This window comes from Sminthopsis crassicaudata, chromosome 6 (assembly GCF_048593235.1).
Source record: "Sminthopsis crassicaudata isolate SCR6 chromosome 6, ASM4859323v1, whole genome shotgun sequence".
Taxonomy (NCBI): Eukaryota; Metazoa; Chordata; class Mammalia; order Dasyuromorphia; family Dasyuridae; genus Sminthopsis; species Sminthopsis crassicaudata.
Window position 1 is genome coordinate 249349446 of NC_133622.1, and position 18453 is coordinate 249367898.

The 18453-nt window shown below is 59.8% G+C and overlaps 1 protein-coding gene across 1 annotated transcript; it reads right to left on the bottom strand.

The window, feature by feature from the left end:
- Positions 1-611: 611 nt before the first annotated feature.
- ZFTA (zinc finger translocation associated) lies at positions 612-12236 on the bottom strand. The gene is given in 5 exon segments (XM_074273343.1): positions 612-4040; positions 4475-4978; positions 5514-5815; positions 5817-5868; positions 6747-12236. Coding segments are annotated over 5 exon segments (1911 nt in total). The 5' UTR covers positions 7327-12236; the 3' UTR covers positions 612-3567.
- Between the last annotated feature and the right edge of the window lie 6217 nt (positions 12237-18453).

Here is an 18453-nt window from a genome sequence, read left to right on the forward strand (position 1 = left end):
TTTGTCTCGACAACATGTTTCCCTGGACCACAAATACCTGATAAAAGTCCCAAAAGCTGAAACCTCCATGTCATCACATCCAGCAGGATGCAGGAAGGGAGTGGGCTGCGTCCCGGGGAGGTCCGGCAGAGGCTTGCCTCTGCCTATGAATTCTTCCAAGGTTCCCATCCATCTCATCTGGTGTGGAGGGGCTCCTAGGTGCTCATGAGTCAGGCCGATGGAACTTTAGCCCTGGTGCTGTTGGACCCAGCTGGAAAAGCTTCTAGTCAAGTTTGTGGTGATGTCGCCTCGGGTGTACCCTTAGAGAAGTGGGTTTGCAGCAGGTTCATCTACAGAACAAAATCCTCCCATCTTCCTCAGGTCTTGGTTTGGCTTCCAATCTGGGCACTAGCCATGAAGAAGGTCCACTCTTCCTTCCTATGACCTTCATATGATTCCTTAAGTTGGGAATTTGGAAGGCTTGGGTAAAATCAGTCATCCCACCAAGGGAGGACCTCGATAAAGATGGGCTCTTGATTTGCCTCTTAGCCCTAATTTCAACTTCTGATTTCCCACCTTGCTCCCATCTGTCCCATCTACCCAACGACAAAAATATCCAGCAGAATCACGACTGCTTTTTAAAGAATTTATTCAACATACCTCTTTTACAAAACTTAGGTGGATATAAAAAAAATCAATGCAAACAACTTCACAAATACGCATACAAATGTTTGGATAATGTCACTAAGTAGTAACATGGCATATAAATATATATTCAGAGTAACATTTACATATTAGCCATAACAGCAAGCATACCGTTTGAAAAAAATGTTCATGAAGCACAATGACTGTTCAGACTACTGAGGCAGAGTGTTGGATTGGCATGCAGCACCCCTCGACCCCCCCGAGCACCACATCTGCCCGCTTCCCCGATCCCACAGCTTTTGGAAAATGCAATGGCACCACTTTGGGGAAGACTCCGGGGGGCCCGATAATACTCAGAATGGAAGATTGCCACCACCTGTCTGGAAGCACTTGGGACTTGGTTGGTCCACAAAGCCTTTCACCCATGTACCTGGTATCCCTGGGCAAGAGGGGGGTTCTTAGGCTTAATCCATTCTCCCCCTGGGGAGAAGTGACTGGGTTTAGGGAATAGCAAAGTCTGCTGAACTCATGGGATTGGTTTAAGTGCTTGCTTTATCCTACTGGAAGAATGGGTTCAATCCCTGTGTCTTGGGTCATCTTGAGCCACTCCCTTAATTTCCCTGTTTCTTCAGCTGTAAAAAGGGGAAGGAAAGACCAAAGTCATCACTGAGGGTGTCTTCCAACTTGAAAATGCTTAGGGATTCCATGAAAGTAATTGAAATGTCCCAATCCAGGGCATTGAATTTCCCTAGACAAGATGTTTTTCAGAAAAATTTGTAATTTCCCTGTTGGAAGAGGCCTGGATTGTTAATCAGAATTTTTAGAGACCTTCATGTTGACTTTATCCATAACAAAAGTAACCCCCACCTTATCCTCCTGATCCATGGAGTAAAAACAACCCCAGTCACAAGGTGTTTTTGGTGGGGAGGGGGAAGTTGGCAAGGCAGGGGCAGCCCAGCTTTAATAAACTTCCCCAAACCACAGCTGCTTGTCCGTTCCAGGACATCCCAGAGTCCTCAGTCCTTCATCAAAGGTACTCTAGATCCAGGAAGGCTCAGTACCAGTTACAGGAGCTCGAGCCTTTGGCTTTGGACGGGCCTCCTAGATGTGTCCGTCAGCAGGGATGGAGCAGGGTAAAATATTCTGCCGGTGACTTAGCTGTCCAGCTCAAGAACCCATCAGCTTATCCCTCCACCCAAACACAAGTCCCCTTTCCCTAACGACAGCCCCTGAGGAAAAGAGCTTTACTTTGTGGAGGTTAGAATTTGGGGGCCCAAAGAAGCACCTGAGGTGGGTAATCTCAGTCCTTGCTATCATAGGAACTCTTGGGGATCCTCTCTCCTGTTCTTTCCCCACAACCACCCTCCCTCAGTGGTCCGGAACCCTGCCTTCTTCCCCAAGGGCAATGCCAAGAAAGTCTCCTGGGGTGCAGCTCACAGCTTATCTCTGATACACGAATAATAAATAAAGACATTTGCACATAAGGGTGATGGCCAGCTCCCTCCCCCCTCCCCCTTCATATAAAAGCATTAAATAGTTTTTCAAATAAAATAAAAAATTAAGAGCCAAGGGCCTGATCTTGGGGCCACCTTTTCTCCACAGGAGAGAATGATTCAAAACACCCCAAACTTGGACCTGCCTAAACGATCATAAAACCCCGCTCCCTAAAATATTCAGGCTCCAACCACCGGCCCCGCTCCCCAGAAACGGGAATGCCCCTCCCCCACCCCAGAGAGCCGGAGGCGGCTGGGACAGCGGAAGGGTCCGGGTCAGGCCTGCCGCTTTCCCCAGGCTTGGACCACCCGGACAGGCCTGCAAGCAGAGGGCCGGCTGGCGGGGTCCTCACCTTCCAGCTTCTCAGGAAGAACGTGTAGCTTTGGGCCAAATAGTGAGGTTGAGGGGGGAAAAGGGGCATTAAAAAAAAAAGTGCTAAAACTTTGAAGCTGGCGGCCAGGTCTCGCTCCCTCTGCCTCCTCCGCCGCCCGGAGACTACCTGTTCGCCGCCATAATACTGTCATGCTCAGGGCTGGGAAAGCCCGATGGAATGCCAAGGGGGGTAGGGTGGGGGTGCTGGGGGAGGGGGGGTCCGGCTGGACTAGAGAGCAGAGGGCGCCGGGAAGATACTGGTCAGGGTCTTCACACCCTCGGCAGGAAGGCCAGGCTCCCCCTAATCAGCCACCCCAATGCAGGGAATGGCTCCTCCTGGGACAGCGCAATGGATCAGAGCCACGGGGACCTTGGGCCAACCCCCTGTCCCCACTCGGAAGGAAGGGCCGGAGGGCACAGGCTCCTAATACTGAATGGTGGGAGGGGAGGTCTGGGGTCCCCCGGAACTCCTTTCTGGGGCCTGCGTTTTTAACCCAGGCCCTCTCCCCCACGGGACGGTGGGAAGTTGGGGCCGGCGCACGCACGGGGCTTCCTGCCTACCCCAGGGCCCAGAAATTCACATTGCTAAAAGCGCTCAGGGAAAGCAAAGGAGGGGGAGGGGGCGACAGGGGCCGTCAGCCACCTGGGCCAGCTCCGAAGGAGGGGCCCCTGCTGCTCTGCCCAGGAGCCCACCCCGCAGGAGCTGGGGGGGGGAGGGGAGCGGGGCTTGAAACCAAGGCTTCTCCGGCGCCGGCCCCTCATCTCTCTCCGTCCCAAAGAGAGAGGCCGCGGCCGGACGGACAGGACCCGGACACTCGGGAGAGCGCAGCCCCGGTGGGTAGAAGAGGGGAACGTGGAAGGGGCGACTGGGAGGACCAGGAGGGAAGCCAGGGCGGCCGCGGAGGTAAACTTCAGAAAGCGACGGAGCGCAAGCGGGGAGAGGCAGCCAGGAGGGGCTCCCGGGGGGCTCTGCCCCCCTCCCCCACGGGGCAGGTTTTCACCGGAGAAGGAAGACGAGGCGCAGGGAGAGGGGGAGGGCTGGCGGGGGCGCCAGCTGAGCCCAGCCCGGCCCGGCCGCTACGCCCGGCACACGGCCCCCGGCTGGACGTCCCCGTCCGGGCCCCCCGGGGGCGGCGCCGGCGGCCCGAAGCCCTCGTGGCCGTAGCAGCGCAGGGCCGCCTCCTCGTAGGCCTCCAGGATGGTCTTGCGCTCCTCGGCCGTGAAGTCCATGGAGAAGGGGTGCACCTGCAGAATGTGGCGCTTGATGGTGCTGACTTTGAGCGTGGCCAGCGCGCCCCCGCACACCATGCACACCAGGCCGCGCCGCCGCCCGTCGTAGTCCATCAGGTACTCGCCCCGCCAGCGCGGCTGGTAGTTGCGCCGCTGCTCCCGGCTGCGCGGGGGCGGCGGGGGCAGGGGCGGCGGGGGCGGCGGCGGCGGGGGGCTGGCCACCGCCTGCGGCGCGGGGGCCTCTTCCTCCTCCCCTTCTCCTTCCTCTTCCTCCGGCCTCTTGGCGTTGACGTCTTCCTCTGCGGAGGGTGAACCTTCGGCTGTGGAGGGAGTCACCGACAGGATGGGAGCGGGCCCCCTGCGCCCCGGGCCCTAGCCCCGTCCCTAGCGCCAGAGCACCCCCTCTTCTCCAGGACTCCTCCCTTTCTCCCAGAGCCCCCCACCTCGCCTTCCCTCCCGCATCAGGTTTTCTCCTTCTGAGCCCCTCCTCCTCCCTCCCACCTCATCTTCCCTCCCTCGGAGCCCCTCCCGCATCAGGTTTTCTCTTCTGAGCCTCGCCCCCCACAGTTTCTCTCCCTCGGAGCCCTCCACCTCGCATTCCCTTCCCCCCTCAGTTCCCGCGGTCCCCACCTGGTAGCTCGAGCAGGAGATCCTGCCCAGCTCCTCCCCTCCCCCCTTTCTCCTCTCGTGTCCCCCGAGCAAACTTTCTTCCCCGGTTTCCCTCCTCCCCCTGCGGCCCCGACCTCGAGCTCACCCCACTCTCCCTCCTCTTCTTCCTCGGGCTCTTCTGCCCCCGGTTCGTGCTCTTCCTCTTCCCTCTGGGCCCGGGCCCCCGGGGGCTCGGGGAAGGGCAGCCCCAGGGCCAGCAGGTGCGTGGCCTTGCGGCTCCACTCCTGGGCAATGAGCGCCTTGACCGGGCCGCTGAGGCCGGTGGAGCCCGGGTGCCGCTGGCGGATGTGCCGCTTGATGGTGCTCATCTTGAGCGTGGCCAGCGCGCCCCCGCACACCATGCAGACCAGGCCTCGGCGCCCTCCGTCGTACTCCATCAGGTACTCGAGCCGCCAGCGCTCCTGGTAGTAACGCCGGTGATCGCGGCCCCGGGGCAGGCCCGTCGACGCCCCGGGCGCTGCCCCCGCCTCCGCAGTCCCCGCCGCTGCCCTCGAGGCGCCGGGGGCCGAGGGAGCGGGCTCCAGGGAGGAGGGCGGCACGGCTGGAGCCGGGCCTTTCCGGGTCAGGTCTTGAGGGCTGAGGTCATCATCTGTGGAGGGACAGGAGAGCCAGAGCTCAGCCCGGCGGCTTCGGGCCCGGTCCATTACTGGGCTCCCTGTTCCCATCCACAGAATGGAGAAGGGACCCGAGTTGAGGCACTTTAGCGCCCCCACCCCCACCCCCGTGCAAAAACGGCATCCCCTGGAGCCCTGTCCAAAGTGAGGATTCTAGATCTGGAAGGAGGTCGCCAGCCGACCACGGACAGGGACAGCTGCGCACACAGGAAGGGTCTAATAAATGCTTTTTTGAATTGAACCACATCAAACTCCCTCCTTTGACACACGTCCAGGCCTGTTAGAGCTCCGCCTTAAGACTCCTGCGCCCCCCAAGCAAGCTCTTCTCGCCAAGACCCCACTCGAGGACACCACCAAGTGTCAGGCGTCCTTGCGGTGGAGCAGGGAGAAGGGCCCCGAGTCCCAGCCTCCCGGGTGCCGGGTCACTTCCGTGTTCTCCGCCCCCACCCGAAACCCAGCCTGGCCCGGAGGCGGCCCGGAGGCTCCCCCGAGGCTGAGGAGCAGACGCACCTGGTGGGGGCGGGGGTGGCGCCGCAGCCGGGGTGCCCCAAGCCTGCAGCAGGGCGCTGCGCTGCGGGCCCGTGAGCCCCAGGGAGCCGGGGTGCGCCTCCAGGACGTGGGCCCGGATGTCATCCAGGTGGAGGCTGGGCAGGGCCCGGCCACAGGCCATGCACACCAGCCGGTTGCCCCGAGGGTCGTAGTCCATGAGGAACTCGGCCCGGAACCAGCTCTGCAGGGACTCCTTCAGCCTCCGCTCCAGGCTCCGAGGGGCCCCCGTTCCTCCGCTTCCCCCGGGCCGTCTGGGAGCCGAGGGGCCCCCCTCGCCTCCGGCGCCGGCCTCCCCCACTGCCCGAGGACGATCGGCCTGGAACGGGGGGAGAAAGAACAGAGAGGGTCTGGGGCTCGCTTTTGCCCCCCTTCCACATCCCCACAGAGAGCTGGGGCTCGCTTTCGCCCCTCCCCCCATACTCCCACCGAGGGCTGGAGCTCACTTTCGCCCCCCTCGCCATACCCTCCCAGGGCCTGGGGCTGGCTTTTGCCCCTCCCCTCCACACTCCCCCAGAGGGCCGGGGCTCACTTTCGCCCCCCTCTCCATACCCTCCCAGGGCCTGGGGCTGGCTTTTGCCCCTCCCCTCCACACTCCCCCAGAGGGCCGGGGCTCACTTTCGCCCCCCTCTCCATACCCCCCCCCCGGCCTGGGGCTGGCTTTTGCCCCTCCCCTCCACACTCCCCCAGAGGGCCGGGGCTCAGACACGAAAGGGACCCTCAGAGCCTGGGTAACCCCGGGCCTCAGCAGCTCCGGAAAGAGCTCGGGGACCGTTCAGAAGTGGGGCACTACTAGCCCAGGGCCTCGGGGTGACCCCCACCGCCTCCGCCGGCCTCCCTCCACCCTTCAGCCTTTCCCCACCAACAACCTCCCCCTTCCCGACGCTCCTTCCATTCCCCACCTCATTTAGCTTCACCCTAACTCCCCGTTCCAGCCCCTGGGCCCCCAGGATCCACTGCCCCTCCCCCAACTCTCCAGCTGCAGTAGCCTATTTTTTTCCCCTTCGCCTCTCCTGGGTCCCGATGCCAGCCTCCGCCCATATACTGTGTGGCCTTTCCCCAGAGCCACGGCTTCCCCCTCGGCACGTCCCGTGCGGTCCCCAAGTTCCCCGTGACTGAGGTCTTCCGCAATGTCAGCTGGGAAGGACCGCAGCTAGCACCTCATCCGTCTGGGGGGGCGCTCCCCTCTTCCTTTACCTGTGCTCTTGGGCAGGCAGAGCGGCGGGGCGGCCGGGGCCTCGTCCTCGTCGTCGTCCTCGTCGTCGTCCTCGTCGTCGTGGTCGGGCCCCCGGGTCCCCGGGCCCTCGGGCTCCCCGCAGGCCCCCAGCCCCAGGTGGGCGTCCCAGCTGCTGCTGATGACCTCCTTCTCGCGGGGGCTCCAGTGCAGGGAGTAGGGGTGCTTCTGGCGGATGTGCCGCTTGATGGTGCTGAGCTTGAGCGTGGCCAGCGAGCTGCCGCACACCATGCACACCATGCCGTGGCGCGCCGGGTTGAAGTCCATCAGGTACTCCAGCCGCCAGTGCTCGTGGTAGTAGCGCCGGTGGTCGCGGCCCGGGATGCGGCTCTTGCCCGGCCGGGAGGCCCTCGCCTCGCAGTGGTCCGAGTACTTCCGGCCGGCCGGGGGAGCCCGGCCCCTGGGGGAGGGGAGGGAGCCCGGCGCCCCAGCCTCCGGCTTCGGCTCCGGCCCTGGGGGGGAGGGGAGGGAGGCACAGCACAGGCGGCTTTCAGCCACGGCCCGGAGAACCCGAGTCCTGCTCCCCGGGCCTGGAAAGGGCATGGAGCGGCGGGGGAGGGGAGGCCGAGGCCCAGAGAGGCCCGGAGAAACGGGGCTGGGCGGGGCCCGAGGGATCACAGGCCCAGGGGACCTGGGGGATCCTCGCTCCCTGATCCGGGCAAGCACCCGGCAAACTGTCCCGGAGACTTGGCCGAGAACCTCCGGCGACGGGGAAACGGCGCGAGCCTGGGAGGAGCGGCGGCTATGTCACTGGGCCATCCCACGGCTGTTTGCCTCCGGCCTCCCCCCAGCAGCCTGGAGGCTCCTTACCTTTCCCGGTGAGCCCCAAACGTGGCCCAGTGCCTGACACTCAGTAGGTGCTTACGAAAAGTTTACTGAGCGAGGCTTTCTGAGCCCCGTGACTTGGCCAAGATCACCCAGAAGTAATCAGGGGCAGAGCCGAGTCTCCTGGCTCCAGATCCAGAATCCTTTTCTTTTGCAGACCTGGGGGTTTCAGGGAGGTCTCCAGAAAGATGATTGGGAGGCGGGGATGATAAGATCGCTGGCCATTTAAAGAAAAGCAAGAAAGAGGCACTGTTTCTTTAAGGGGGAGTGGAAACAAAAGGATATTAGGCCCGAGTATATAATTAGGCTTCCTCTTAAAAAAAAAAAAAAAAAAAGTAGTCTGGAGGAAGCCGGCCCTTTAAGAGGGAAGGACCCTCACAAGAAAAAGGCAGAGGTTCTAGGCCAAGGGGCTGCCAGGGGACAGGAGAGAGGGGGCTGCCTGACAACGGGGGCACCTGGGCCCAATAACTGCTCCCAGCACAGCAGTTTTACTGCCTGGGAGAGACTGCCCCCCCCCACCAGGGGAGAGGCCCCTCAAGGGGCCTGGAGAATGGGAAGGGACCTTGGAACCTGATGTGTCAGAGCTGAAGGGGCCTTAGAACATGGGATGTCAGAATTGGGAGGGCCCTTAGACAATGGAAGAGCAAAGCGGGATGTGAGAGAGCAGAGATACCTTAGAATATGTAGTGTGAGAGCTGGAAGGGGCCTTAGAACATGGGATGTCAGAGCAAGGAAGGAGGGACCTTAGAGCTAGTAGAGCTAGGAAGAAGCTTAGAACATGGAATGTGAGAGCTGGAAGGGGCCTTAGAACATGGAATGTGAGAGCTGGAAGGGGCCTTAGAACATGGAATGTGAGAGCTGGAAGGGGCCTTAGAACATGGAATGTGAGAGCTGGAAGGGGCCTTAGAACATGGAATGTGAGAGCTGGAAGGGGCAAACCATTATCAAATCTAATTCTTTCCATTTACACCTGAAGAAAGTAAAGAGCAGAGAGGCTCGGAGTTCTGCCCAAGTGGCAGGAGGCACAATTCTAACTCGGACCTCCTCCTGCTCCAGGGCATCCTAGAGCAGCCGCCCTCCCGGGGGACTCAGGCCTTTCCTTCCATCCACCCCCGGGCCCCGGGACCGGCAGCCTCTAGGAAGGCGCAGGAACTTCCCTGGGGAGTAGTAAGCCCATGCTCAGGGGAGGACCCCAGCCGGGGAGGCCAGAAGGGGAGGCAGGCTGAGGCTGCAGGGAGCTGCCCCCGCCGTCTCTCCCGAGGTGGGCCAGCAGCCCGGTAAGAGAACAGAGCGTACCTTTGCGGCGGCCTCGCCGGGGCCAAATCAAACAGTCCTCCCAACGACCTGGGCCTCCCGGCCCAGCCTGCCAACCCCCCCCCAACTATTTCCTGCTCTCAGCTCTAAAGTGGGGGCCCAGGGACCCGGGGCAGGGAGGGCCGGGGGAAGGAGGAGCCGTTTCCTAGGAAAGAAAAACCAGGGGCCAAGAGTGAACGCCCCTCCCCATCAGCCACCGCCCGATGCAAATGAGCGGGGGAACCGCCACCCATTCTCCACGGGTCCCCGGCCCGGCTTCCAGGCGTGGGTGGGGCCCTCAGGAACATCCTAGCGCAGGGTCCCAGGAGGAGAGGGAGGAAGTCAGCTAGGAAGGGCCTTGTACCTGGCGCAGGGAAAGCAAGAGGGGCCAAATGGTGGGGACGGAGAGGGAGGCTCCTTCCCTCCTTCCCTCCCTCCCTCCCTCCCTCCCTCCTGTGGAAAAAATCGAGCTGGACTCCAAGCCGAGGGCTGTGTGCCCGGAAGAAGTGGCAGCGGAGCCCTGGGGCGGGGGCTACCGCGCTGGGTCCCGAGCCAGGCTCCCCAGCTCCGGGTTGTGGCTCGGAGACATCATCCCTGGACTCCCCTTCCCCTCGGCTCCGAGATCAGGAATGCCTCACTTTCCTGCGGGCGGCCCATCACCCGGCACAGGGGCCCGCACACAGCAGGAGCTTAATAAATGCCTGCTGACTGACAGAAGAGGGGGCAGAGCCCAGGGGGGCGGGCCCCTCGGCTCCGAAGTCAGGAACTGCCTCACTTTCCTGCGGGCTGCCCCATCACCCGGCACAGGGGCCCGCACACAGCAGGAGCTTAATAAATGCCTGCTGACTGACAGAAGAGGGGGCGGAGCCCGGGGGCCTTGGCTCGGGAGCTGGTTTTGACAGCTCGCTGGCGGCTGGGCCAGGGCGGGCACTCACTCGCCTCGTCCCCTCCTCTTTAAGTGGGACAATGACGCTGGGCCTCCGCCGTCCCCAGAGGGCCGGGAAGAGGTGCGCCCCCGCGCCGGGATCCCTCCTGGCTCCCGACTCTATTCACGTTCCCAGGGAAGAACAAAAGGAACCCAGCAGCCGTTATTGGGCCGGAGGCAGAGCCGCCGGAGCTGGCCCTTTAAGGCAGCCGGGAAACTTACCACTTCTTAAAGGCACCTGCATCCCCGAGCGCAGAAGTGCCAGAGGCAGTGGCCAGCAGCCGCCCTCGGTTGAGGGGGGCCGTCTCTGCCCCTCTAGGAACAAAGGGCCCCGTGGCCCCCTCAGGGTCCCCGGAAACGCCCCCTGCGCTGGCAGGCTGCGGAGGCTTCCCTCCCCCTCTTCCCTGCTCCCCACCCCTCATCCTGAGCGCTAACACACTGCTCCGGGGGCTTTTGGCACTTGTGCCCAGGACCATCCGGCCCAACCCCCTCGGGCCACGGAGGGGAGAAGGGCAGGGCAATGACTTGCCCAGGATCTGACAGTCCGGGGAGCGGGGACTTAGAGCCATGTCTCCTGGGCTCCAAATGCAAAGAAATCACTGGTCGGGCTGGATTAGCAGGGGGAGGCCCTCGGTTCAAATCCCGCCTGTCCTCGGGGCCCTGGCCAAGTCCCTTCTTCTCCTCTCAGGCCTGTCTCCTCTTCTGCAAAATGAGGGGACCGGCCGCCAAGGGCCCTTCCAGCCCCGAACGACTCGGATCTCACGCTAGACAAAGGAGGATGTACTGTTCCTTTAAGAGGGGAAGGGCTTTGTCTCTTTAAATAACAAGGGTGGGGATGGGCCGTTCCTTTAATAGGTAGGGTCCCCGGGGCCCCAATAAAGTCTTTAGATGCCGCAACATCACCCGGGTTTGGGGGGCTCTCGGACGGCGGGGGGGCGCCCCACTTTTTGCCCCACTCTTAGATTAGCCGGACTTTAGGAGCACATTGTTCTTAGGCTTCTAAGGAATCGTCTGTGCCTGAAATGAGTCCGACCCCAGAAGTCGCGGGGTGGGGGGCGGGGGCGGGGGTCCTGGGGCTGCCCCTGCGAGGAAGGCAGGCCGGGCTCCAGCAGCCCCGCAGCCGCCCCCTCGCTCCCCAGCTCGCCGGGGGGGCGGATTTGAACTCGAGTCCAAGTTCATCGTCTCTAGTGAGGAACCCACCCTGGGGCTGCAGGACCCTCGAGCCCAGTCCCCGGCTCCCATTTTACAGACTGGGAAACAGCCCCGGGGGTGAAGGGCGGCATCTATGTGGCCTCCTCGGGCTCCCATTCCACCCAGATGCCCCAGCCTGATAACCAGCAGCAAGCGGGGGGAGCCGACGCAAAGTCGGGGCCCCTGGAAACCATCCTGGTCAACCCACTCATTTTACAAGGGCGGAAACTGAGGCTCAGGTAGGGAAAGGGGGGGAGGGCAGAGTCATGACCTTGGCCTTGAAGGCCCAAGGTTCTAGTCACTGTCATGAGGGGGAAACTTCATCCCGAGGAACCAAGACCTTGACCTAAGGAGCGGCGGGGCTGGCAAAGGGAGGCTGTGCCGGTGCCTGGAAAGATGGGACGTCTGGGAAAGAAGTCTGGGAGATCGAGAGACCAGATTGGGGTTTGGACTCGGGGCTTTGCATTCCCCACAAATGGGACCCTGTGTAAAGGAGCCCGGTGGAAAGAGCACCAGAGCCCTGAACTCGAATTCAGCAGCAGACCTTGCCTTACTATGTGACTCTGGGCAAGTCACTTCCTCTCTGCCTGCCTCAGTTTCCGCAATTGTAAAATGGGGATCCAGTAGCACCTACCTCATAGGCTGAGGATCAAATGAGATAATATACTGCTTAGCACAGTGCCATGCAAGTAATAAATGTTTATTCCCTTCCCTTTGGGCCTCAGTTTCCTCATCTGTAAAGAGGGGAGATTGGACCGAATAGTCTCTAAATTCCTCCCCTCTCTGAGCCTCTTGACAGAAATAAAGGGGTTGACAAAGAGACCTTCCAAAGGGCCCTGACCCGCCCCCCCCAAACTCTGTGGTCCTGGGGGACCCTAAGCGAGGTTTCCTCTGCCAAAAGATGGACTTGGGAACAGGATCTCTAAGGGGCCCCTTCCCCCTCTACAGGCGGAGTCTCTCCGGCAGCCTGTCTCTTTAAGGAAGGGTCCTTCTCTCGCAAAAAGGAGGGCCTGCCCCTTTAAGAACAGCTGAGCAAGGCTGCGGAGCCCGAAGCAGGAGGAGGACCGCGGAGATCGGGTCTGGGGGCGCCCAGGGGGGCCGGGGGCAGCGAGAACCGGGGGGCGGGGTCCGTTGGGGCGGGGCGGGGGGCTCGCCCGCGACCCGCGGGGTGGGATTCCGTTCTGCGTGGGGGGCCCTGAGCCGGGGCCCCTCCCCGCCTCCCCCCCCCGCCCGGCTGCAGCTGTTGTCCGAGCCCGCCAGGGGGCGCCCCGCCAGCCCCCTCCCCCGCTTTGTTCGGTGGCCGCGAGGGCCCGGGGGCCGCGGCCCCCCCCGCCCCGCCCCCACCCCCTCCCAGCGCGCTGTCGGCTCACCTCCGGCCTCCTGGTCCTCGGGGCCTGGGGCCCGCGGGGGGCGCCGGCCGCGGGGGCCTCCGGGCCCGCCGCCGCCGCCGCTCCGGCTCCGCGGGTCCCCGCCGGGCTCCATGGGCTGCGGTGCGCGCCGCGGGCGGCCCTCCGGGCGCGGGCTGCTCGCCGGGCCCGGCGCCGGGGACACCTCCTCCGCTCGGGCGGCGGCGGCGGCGGGGGGCGGCGGCGGCCGGGGGGCTCGCTCGCTGCTCGGCTGCCGGCGCGGGCTGGAGCCGGGGTGGGGATTCCTGCCTGGGGCCCCTGGGGCTCCTTGGAGGGCTCCTGGGTAAATTTAAAGGGGCCGCGCGCTATTTCCTCCTGCTGGCTGGTGGGGGGCTCGGCCGGGCCGCGGGTCCGCAGGCGGCGCTGGCCTCCGGCCCCCAGCGCCCTCGCTGCCGGGCTCCCGCCGCCGGGCCGGGGGCCTCACTCCCCGCCCCCTTGGCTCGTCTCCCACGTGCTGAGGGGTCGCGTCGCCGGAGGCGGGGGCCGGACCACGGGGGCCAGGGGGCTCGGGCGCAGCGCGGGACCCCCGCCCCCTCGGGGCATCCCCGCGGCGCGCCCCGGATCCTCGGGGGAGAGCGACCGGAGAAGGGGCGCGGGGTCCCAGCCCCCGTGAGCGCGGGGCTTTGTGCCGCGGGGCCCAGGGGTAGCGCTCGAGGGGGCGGCAGCGGCGGGCCACGGGGCAGACGGACTGACTGACGGACTGATGGATGGCAGCCGCCCCAAGGAGAGGGTGGAGCTCGCGGGGGGCGGGGGGCCACGGGGGCCGAGCCGCGCCCCCTCCCCAAGGGGAGAGGCTCCGGAGGGAAGGGCGGGCGGGCGGACTCCGCCTCCCGAGGGCCTGCCGGGGCTGGGCAGGGACGGAGCCGAGAAAGGCCCGGCCTCCTCACCCCCGCCTCCCCGGAGCCCCGGGACCGGACCAGAAAGAGCGAACGTCCCCCAGGCGGACCCTGACAGGGGGAGACGAGAGTGTGACTCAGACCGACCCCGGGGCCAGTCCTAGCCACACAAACACACCGCGCTCTCCGGCGTTCTCCGGCCCTCTCCCCGGGTCCCCCAACTTTGGGGCGCTTGGGGATCCCTAGGAGAGGACGGAAGCCCCGATTCAGAAAGGAGCCTGACGGACCGGCCCATGCCCTTCCTCCCAGCCACCCTCGGGCGGCCCAGGCCAGGGAGGCCTCCGGTCCCTGCCCTCGGCGCTGCCGAGGCGGGGCCCCCACCCACTGGGGCTTCAGAGCTCCCCCCAGCCGCAGGTTCCCTGCATGCTTCTCCTCGGCCCCAAGCGAGCCCAGGACTCCCCGGCCTCCCAAACCCTTCCCTGGACCCTGCACCCACTACGCCCCGGGCTGGAGCTCGCCCGCCTCTCTCTCACAGCGGAGCCGCTACCTGGCCGACGAGCCCCTCCCCGGGGCTGCCCGCGCCAATTCCCCCCCTCCCATCTCCAGAAACCCCTCGGACCCCCACCCCCTCCCCTTCCCCGAAGGGCGCTCTCCAAGGTGCACGCGCTGCCAGATCTCCCGGCCTGCTCCTCTCGCTGACCTCTCGGCAGCCTTTGACACCCGACCTTCCCCTCCCGGGCAGTGCCTCTCCCCCGGCTCCCTTACCTGGCCGGCCTCCCTTTCCCCGTGGCTCCATCCCCCCCTCCCCCCTCCCCTTTAGCTGGGCTCTCCAGCCCCCGCCCCGAAAACCTGGCTCGTCCTGCCGCGCGCTCTCTCCCGACTCCTCGGCTCCTTTTCAGCAGATGCTTCCCACACCTACGTACCCGGCCTCTGTCTCCTGCTGGACAGCTCCACCAGGATATCCCGCCGAGCATCCCTAACCGCACCGTCTCCGCGCGGGAAGCTCGGTGTCCAGTCACCCACGCACCCGCCCTTCTCCAAACTTCCCTCTCTGCTCTCCCATCCTCCCAATCATCCGGGGAAACCTTGGCCCTCTATTCGACTCTTCCCCCCTCGATCTCCCCCTAACCAGTCTGGTGCTCACCCAGGATGCAGCTTGAATGCCATTCCCCTAGTCCCCACCCTCCCTCAAGCCTCCCTCTCTCTCCCCCTGGACTATGGCAATATCCTCCGGGTTAATTTCCTCCATTCATCCTTCCCACAACTGCCAAATTGTCCTAGAACCTGACCTGACATGTTTTCTCCTAGAAAACGGGGGATCTGGACTGGATAACCCCGGGATCCCTTCCACCAATGAACTAGTGACTCAAGGATCTAGTGTCACCTTCTCAAAAACCTTCCATGGCTCCCTTTTCTTTCCAGAAGAAAATGGAAATTTTCTCCACTTGGCACGTCTAGCTGCTCACAATCTGGCTTCTACCCCCATTTCCAGATGTATTCTGCTCCCTTTCTTCACTGTATTCCAGCTGTTCATGGCATCCCACTCCATTCTCCCTGCCTCTGCAATGCGTGGCCCCCTGCCAGGGAGGTCCTCCCACCTCATCTCTGCTTTTCAGAAGCCCTGGGACACTTACTCCAGGAAGTTCTCAGTTCTTTCCAATTTTTCCTGCTCTTTTCCCCCTCTATTAGACCTGTCTGTGGACGGGAATGGGATGTCTTTGTGAGCAGTGGTTCTTGCTGCAGGTCTTTATGTCCCCAGTGCCGAGCACCCAGGAAGCACTTATATCTATGTGGATGCACTAGAAGAGGGGTGATTTGTAATTTGTAGAGAAAGAGTGATGGGGGAGAGAGGACAGAAGGAAGAACAGCAAGCAGGAGGGTGGCTTCCTCAGGGGAGGGCTGCTTCCTGAGGGGGAGGGCTGCTTCCTGAGGGGGAGGGCTGCTTCCTCAGGGGGAGGACTGCTTCCTCAGGGGGAGGACTGCTTCCTCAGGGGGAGGACAGGTCTGACTTTCTTGGTCTTAGGATAAAGGATACAAGCAAACTGTGACCCGGAGACATAGGTTACTGGAGGGTCTGAAGCATCTATTCTCAGGCCCATTTGAGGGTGGAGCAGTCTGTTGGGGACATGTGGTTACGTTGCTCTTGTGTTCAAAACATTGTACTATTTCCCATGAGGTAACATTCGAATCTCAATGATCCCAACCAGTGGCCTGAGAATCACATATTAATTGGGTGGCCCTGGACAGATCCTTTAATTGCCAGCATCCTCAGTTTCCCTATTTGTAAAAGAACAGTTTTAGGAGCTCAAGGCCTGCCTGCCTTAGGAAGCCTATTCTACACTTCTTTATGGCTGTGTGCAGAGGTCATTTGTCACAGAACAGAGGCCAGAATCCAGGTTCAGACTCCTCAGGATAAAATTTGCTCCAGTGCACCAAACAATCTTCCACATTGCCCTCAACAAAAAGCTTTCTAACAAGAGCAGCTAGAAATTGGCTCAACCATTCTGAAAAATAATGAGTAATTATTCAAGGAAAAGCATTAACCGTCCATTGTGGGGGAAAGTGACATAGTGCTCAAAAACCCCCAAAGAAACCAGAAAGATCCCAGCTCACCGGCCATTCTACATAGAAGCACCTTTTTTTTTTTTTAAATAATAAAAAAGATTAAAAAAAAAGATGCCTGGTGACTGGGGAGTGGCTGAACAAATTGTGATATATGAACATGCACTATGAAGGGGAAACATGGGAAGACTTGTATGAAGTGATATGATATGACATGAGCAGAATTGTAAGAACAGCAACTCAATGGCTACAACAACAGGAGTGAAAATAGCAGTAAGTGACCCATGACCTATAATGAATCCTGATGACCAGTCTCTCTTCTGGAGAGCAGAGAATGGAACATGAATCCTCATTCTCAGAAGGCCAGTGGTGGCCCATGGGTTCAGATGACTACTTATACTATGATTGATGCATAAACTGGCTTTCGTTGCCTGTTTTCTTTTGTTATAAGAGAAACTTTGATGGGGAAGGGGGAGAAGAGGGATATTAGAAAAATAGCAGCAGGGTTAGAATGGAAGACACCGATAGCTTTTGAAAAAGAAAGGAAAAATAGCAATTATCTCCCTATCACTATCACATACCCAGAGAAAGGTACTATCAGCCCTGAGATCTTTGGGGGTGGGGAAGAAGGTGAAAAGAGGCAGTATGGAGCTGGTGGTAAAGTCACTGAACAGGTTCCTGGATCTGGAATCAGAGGACGTAGTTCTGCTGTGTACTGCCTGGGTAAGACCTTAGCTGGGTGGTATAGTGGGTAGAGCCCCAAACCTGGAGTCAGAAAGACTCATCTTCCTGAATTCAAATCTGGCCTCAGAAACCTATAAGCTATATGATTCACTTCACCCTGTCTGCCTCGGTTTCCTCATCTGCAAAAATGAGTTAGCAAAGGAAATGGCAAACCACTCCAGTATCTCTGCCAAGAAAACCCCAAATGGGGTCACGGAGAATCAGAAATGACTGAACAATAAAGATCTCAGGCAACTTATTTCTTCTTTCTGGGCTTCGGTTTCTTCATTTATAAAGTGAGGGACTTGGACTAAACTTGAGGTTCTTTATCCATTTTGTATCATAGACACTCCACCCTGATCAGGACCCTTCTCAGAATGCAGAAAGCAAAATTCAAAGGATCCCAGAGGAAACCAATCATGGGAAAATACAATATTAATATTTTTTGAGTCCACAGACCCCAGGTTAAGAACCCCAGGATCCCCTCCATCTCTAGAACTTCTGACCTATTATTAACCAAGAATTCCTCCTTCCTGCTGGGGATCCTGGCAGACAAAAGAAGGAAAGAGGCTATAGGCCAGTGGCCACCAACACGGAGGCTAGCTTTAAGCTCTCCTGGGACATGGGCAGCTACTCTTGGAGAGTCCTCTGCATGGAATTTGTTTGACCAGATACCTTATGATATGACTCGTCTCTTTCTAGTTATTTGGTCCCATCACTCTTGGACTGAGGGGTCCAGATGGTGTCCATTTTTTCCCAATCAATATGGAAGACACTTCACTCTTACCCATTGACCTCAGGCACACTGGATCATTCTGAACAATTCAACTTTCTCAGGTCCTCAAACTCCAAAACACTGCCCAGTCTTGCCAATCCTTCCTCACCATGTATTTTATAGAAATCCCTTCCTTTTTCTTCCTGCACCCTAGCCTTCACCCAGATCTACGCTTATCCAGCCATTAATGGGACTAGATTTTTCTGGATCATATATTTATTCCCCCTTCTATATCATTACCCAGAAAATACTTTCTGATAATGGTCTGGTGGGGCCATACTATTCACAGCAGACCCTGTGAAGTATTAATGACAGCAAATGAGGGGCTGGAAACAGTGTCTCTCAGGTTGGTATTGAATTTAGGGGGTTCATACTCTGTTATTTCAACTTAATTTCCAATCTGGATTTTATTTCAAAATGATTTAAATTTATTTCTTCTCCTCTTCCTCTTCCTTTCTTTTCTTCATCATCCTTTTCTTTTTCTCCTCCTCCTCCTCCTCCTCCTCCTCCAACTTCTTCTTCTCCTTCATATTATTCTTCCCCCCTCCCTCCTATCCCCTCTCCTGAATCCCTTTTTCCGTCCATGATTATAGTGCATCTCCATTTCTCCTTCCCTCTCCCCTCCTCTCTCTTTGTCTGGGAGCTTCTCTATCCCATCCTCTGTCCCTCTCCATTTCAGTCTATCTCCCTTTTGTATTTCCTTCTCCCATCCCTGTGCCCTTCCTCCTTTCTCCTTAATTGTCCATATTTGAAAAATGAAATTCACTTTTTATAATTTTTTTGTTATTTATTGTTATTTAAAGTAAAAACCCAAACTTAGTTTTGAAAAATGGGCAAATGAAAGTATTTTTTTTGTTTGGTTGTTTTTTTTTTTTTTATTTTCCCTCACCTGAAAAACACCCCCTCTTCTTCTCTCCCCACCACATGTAGTTCCTTCTGTGTGAGGCCAGGAGTTGGTTTAATCCAGCCATCTCTGAGCAGTAGGCTGGAATCGCAAGGAGTCCAGGTCCCTCTGACAATCGGAAACTCATGCTCTTCTGGACCAGAGGCCAGAGACCATAACGGAACCCCATTGGAGGCCCTTTGGAAGCTTTGATATTGACCAGGAAATTAGAACTAAACAGTAAGACCTGA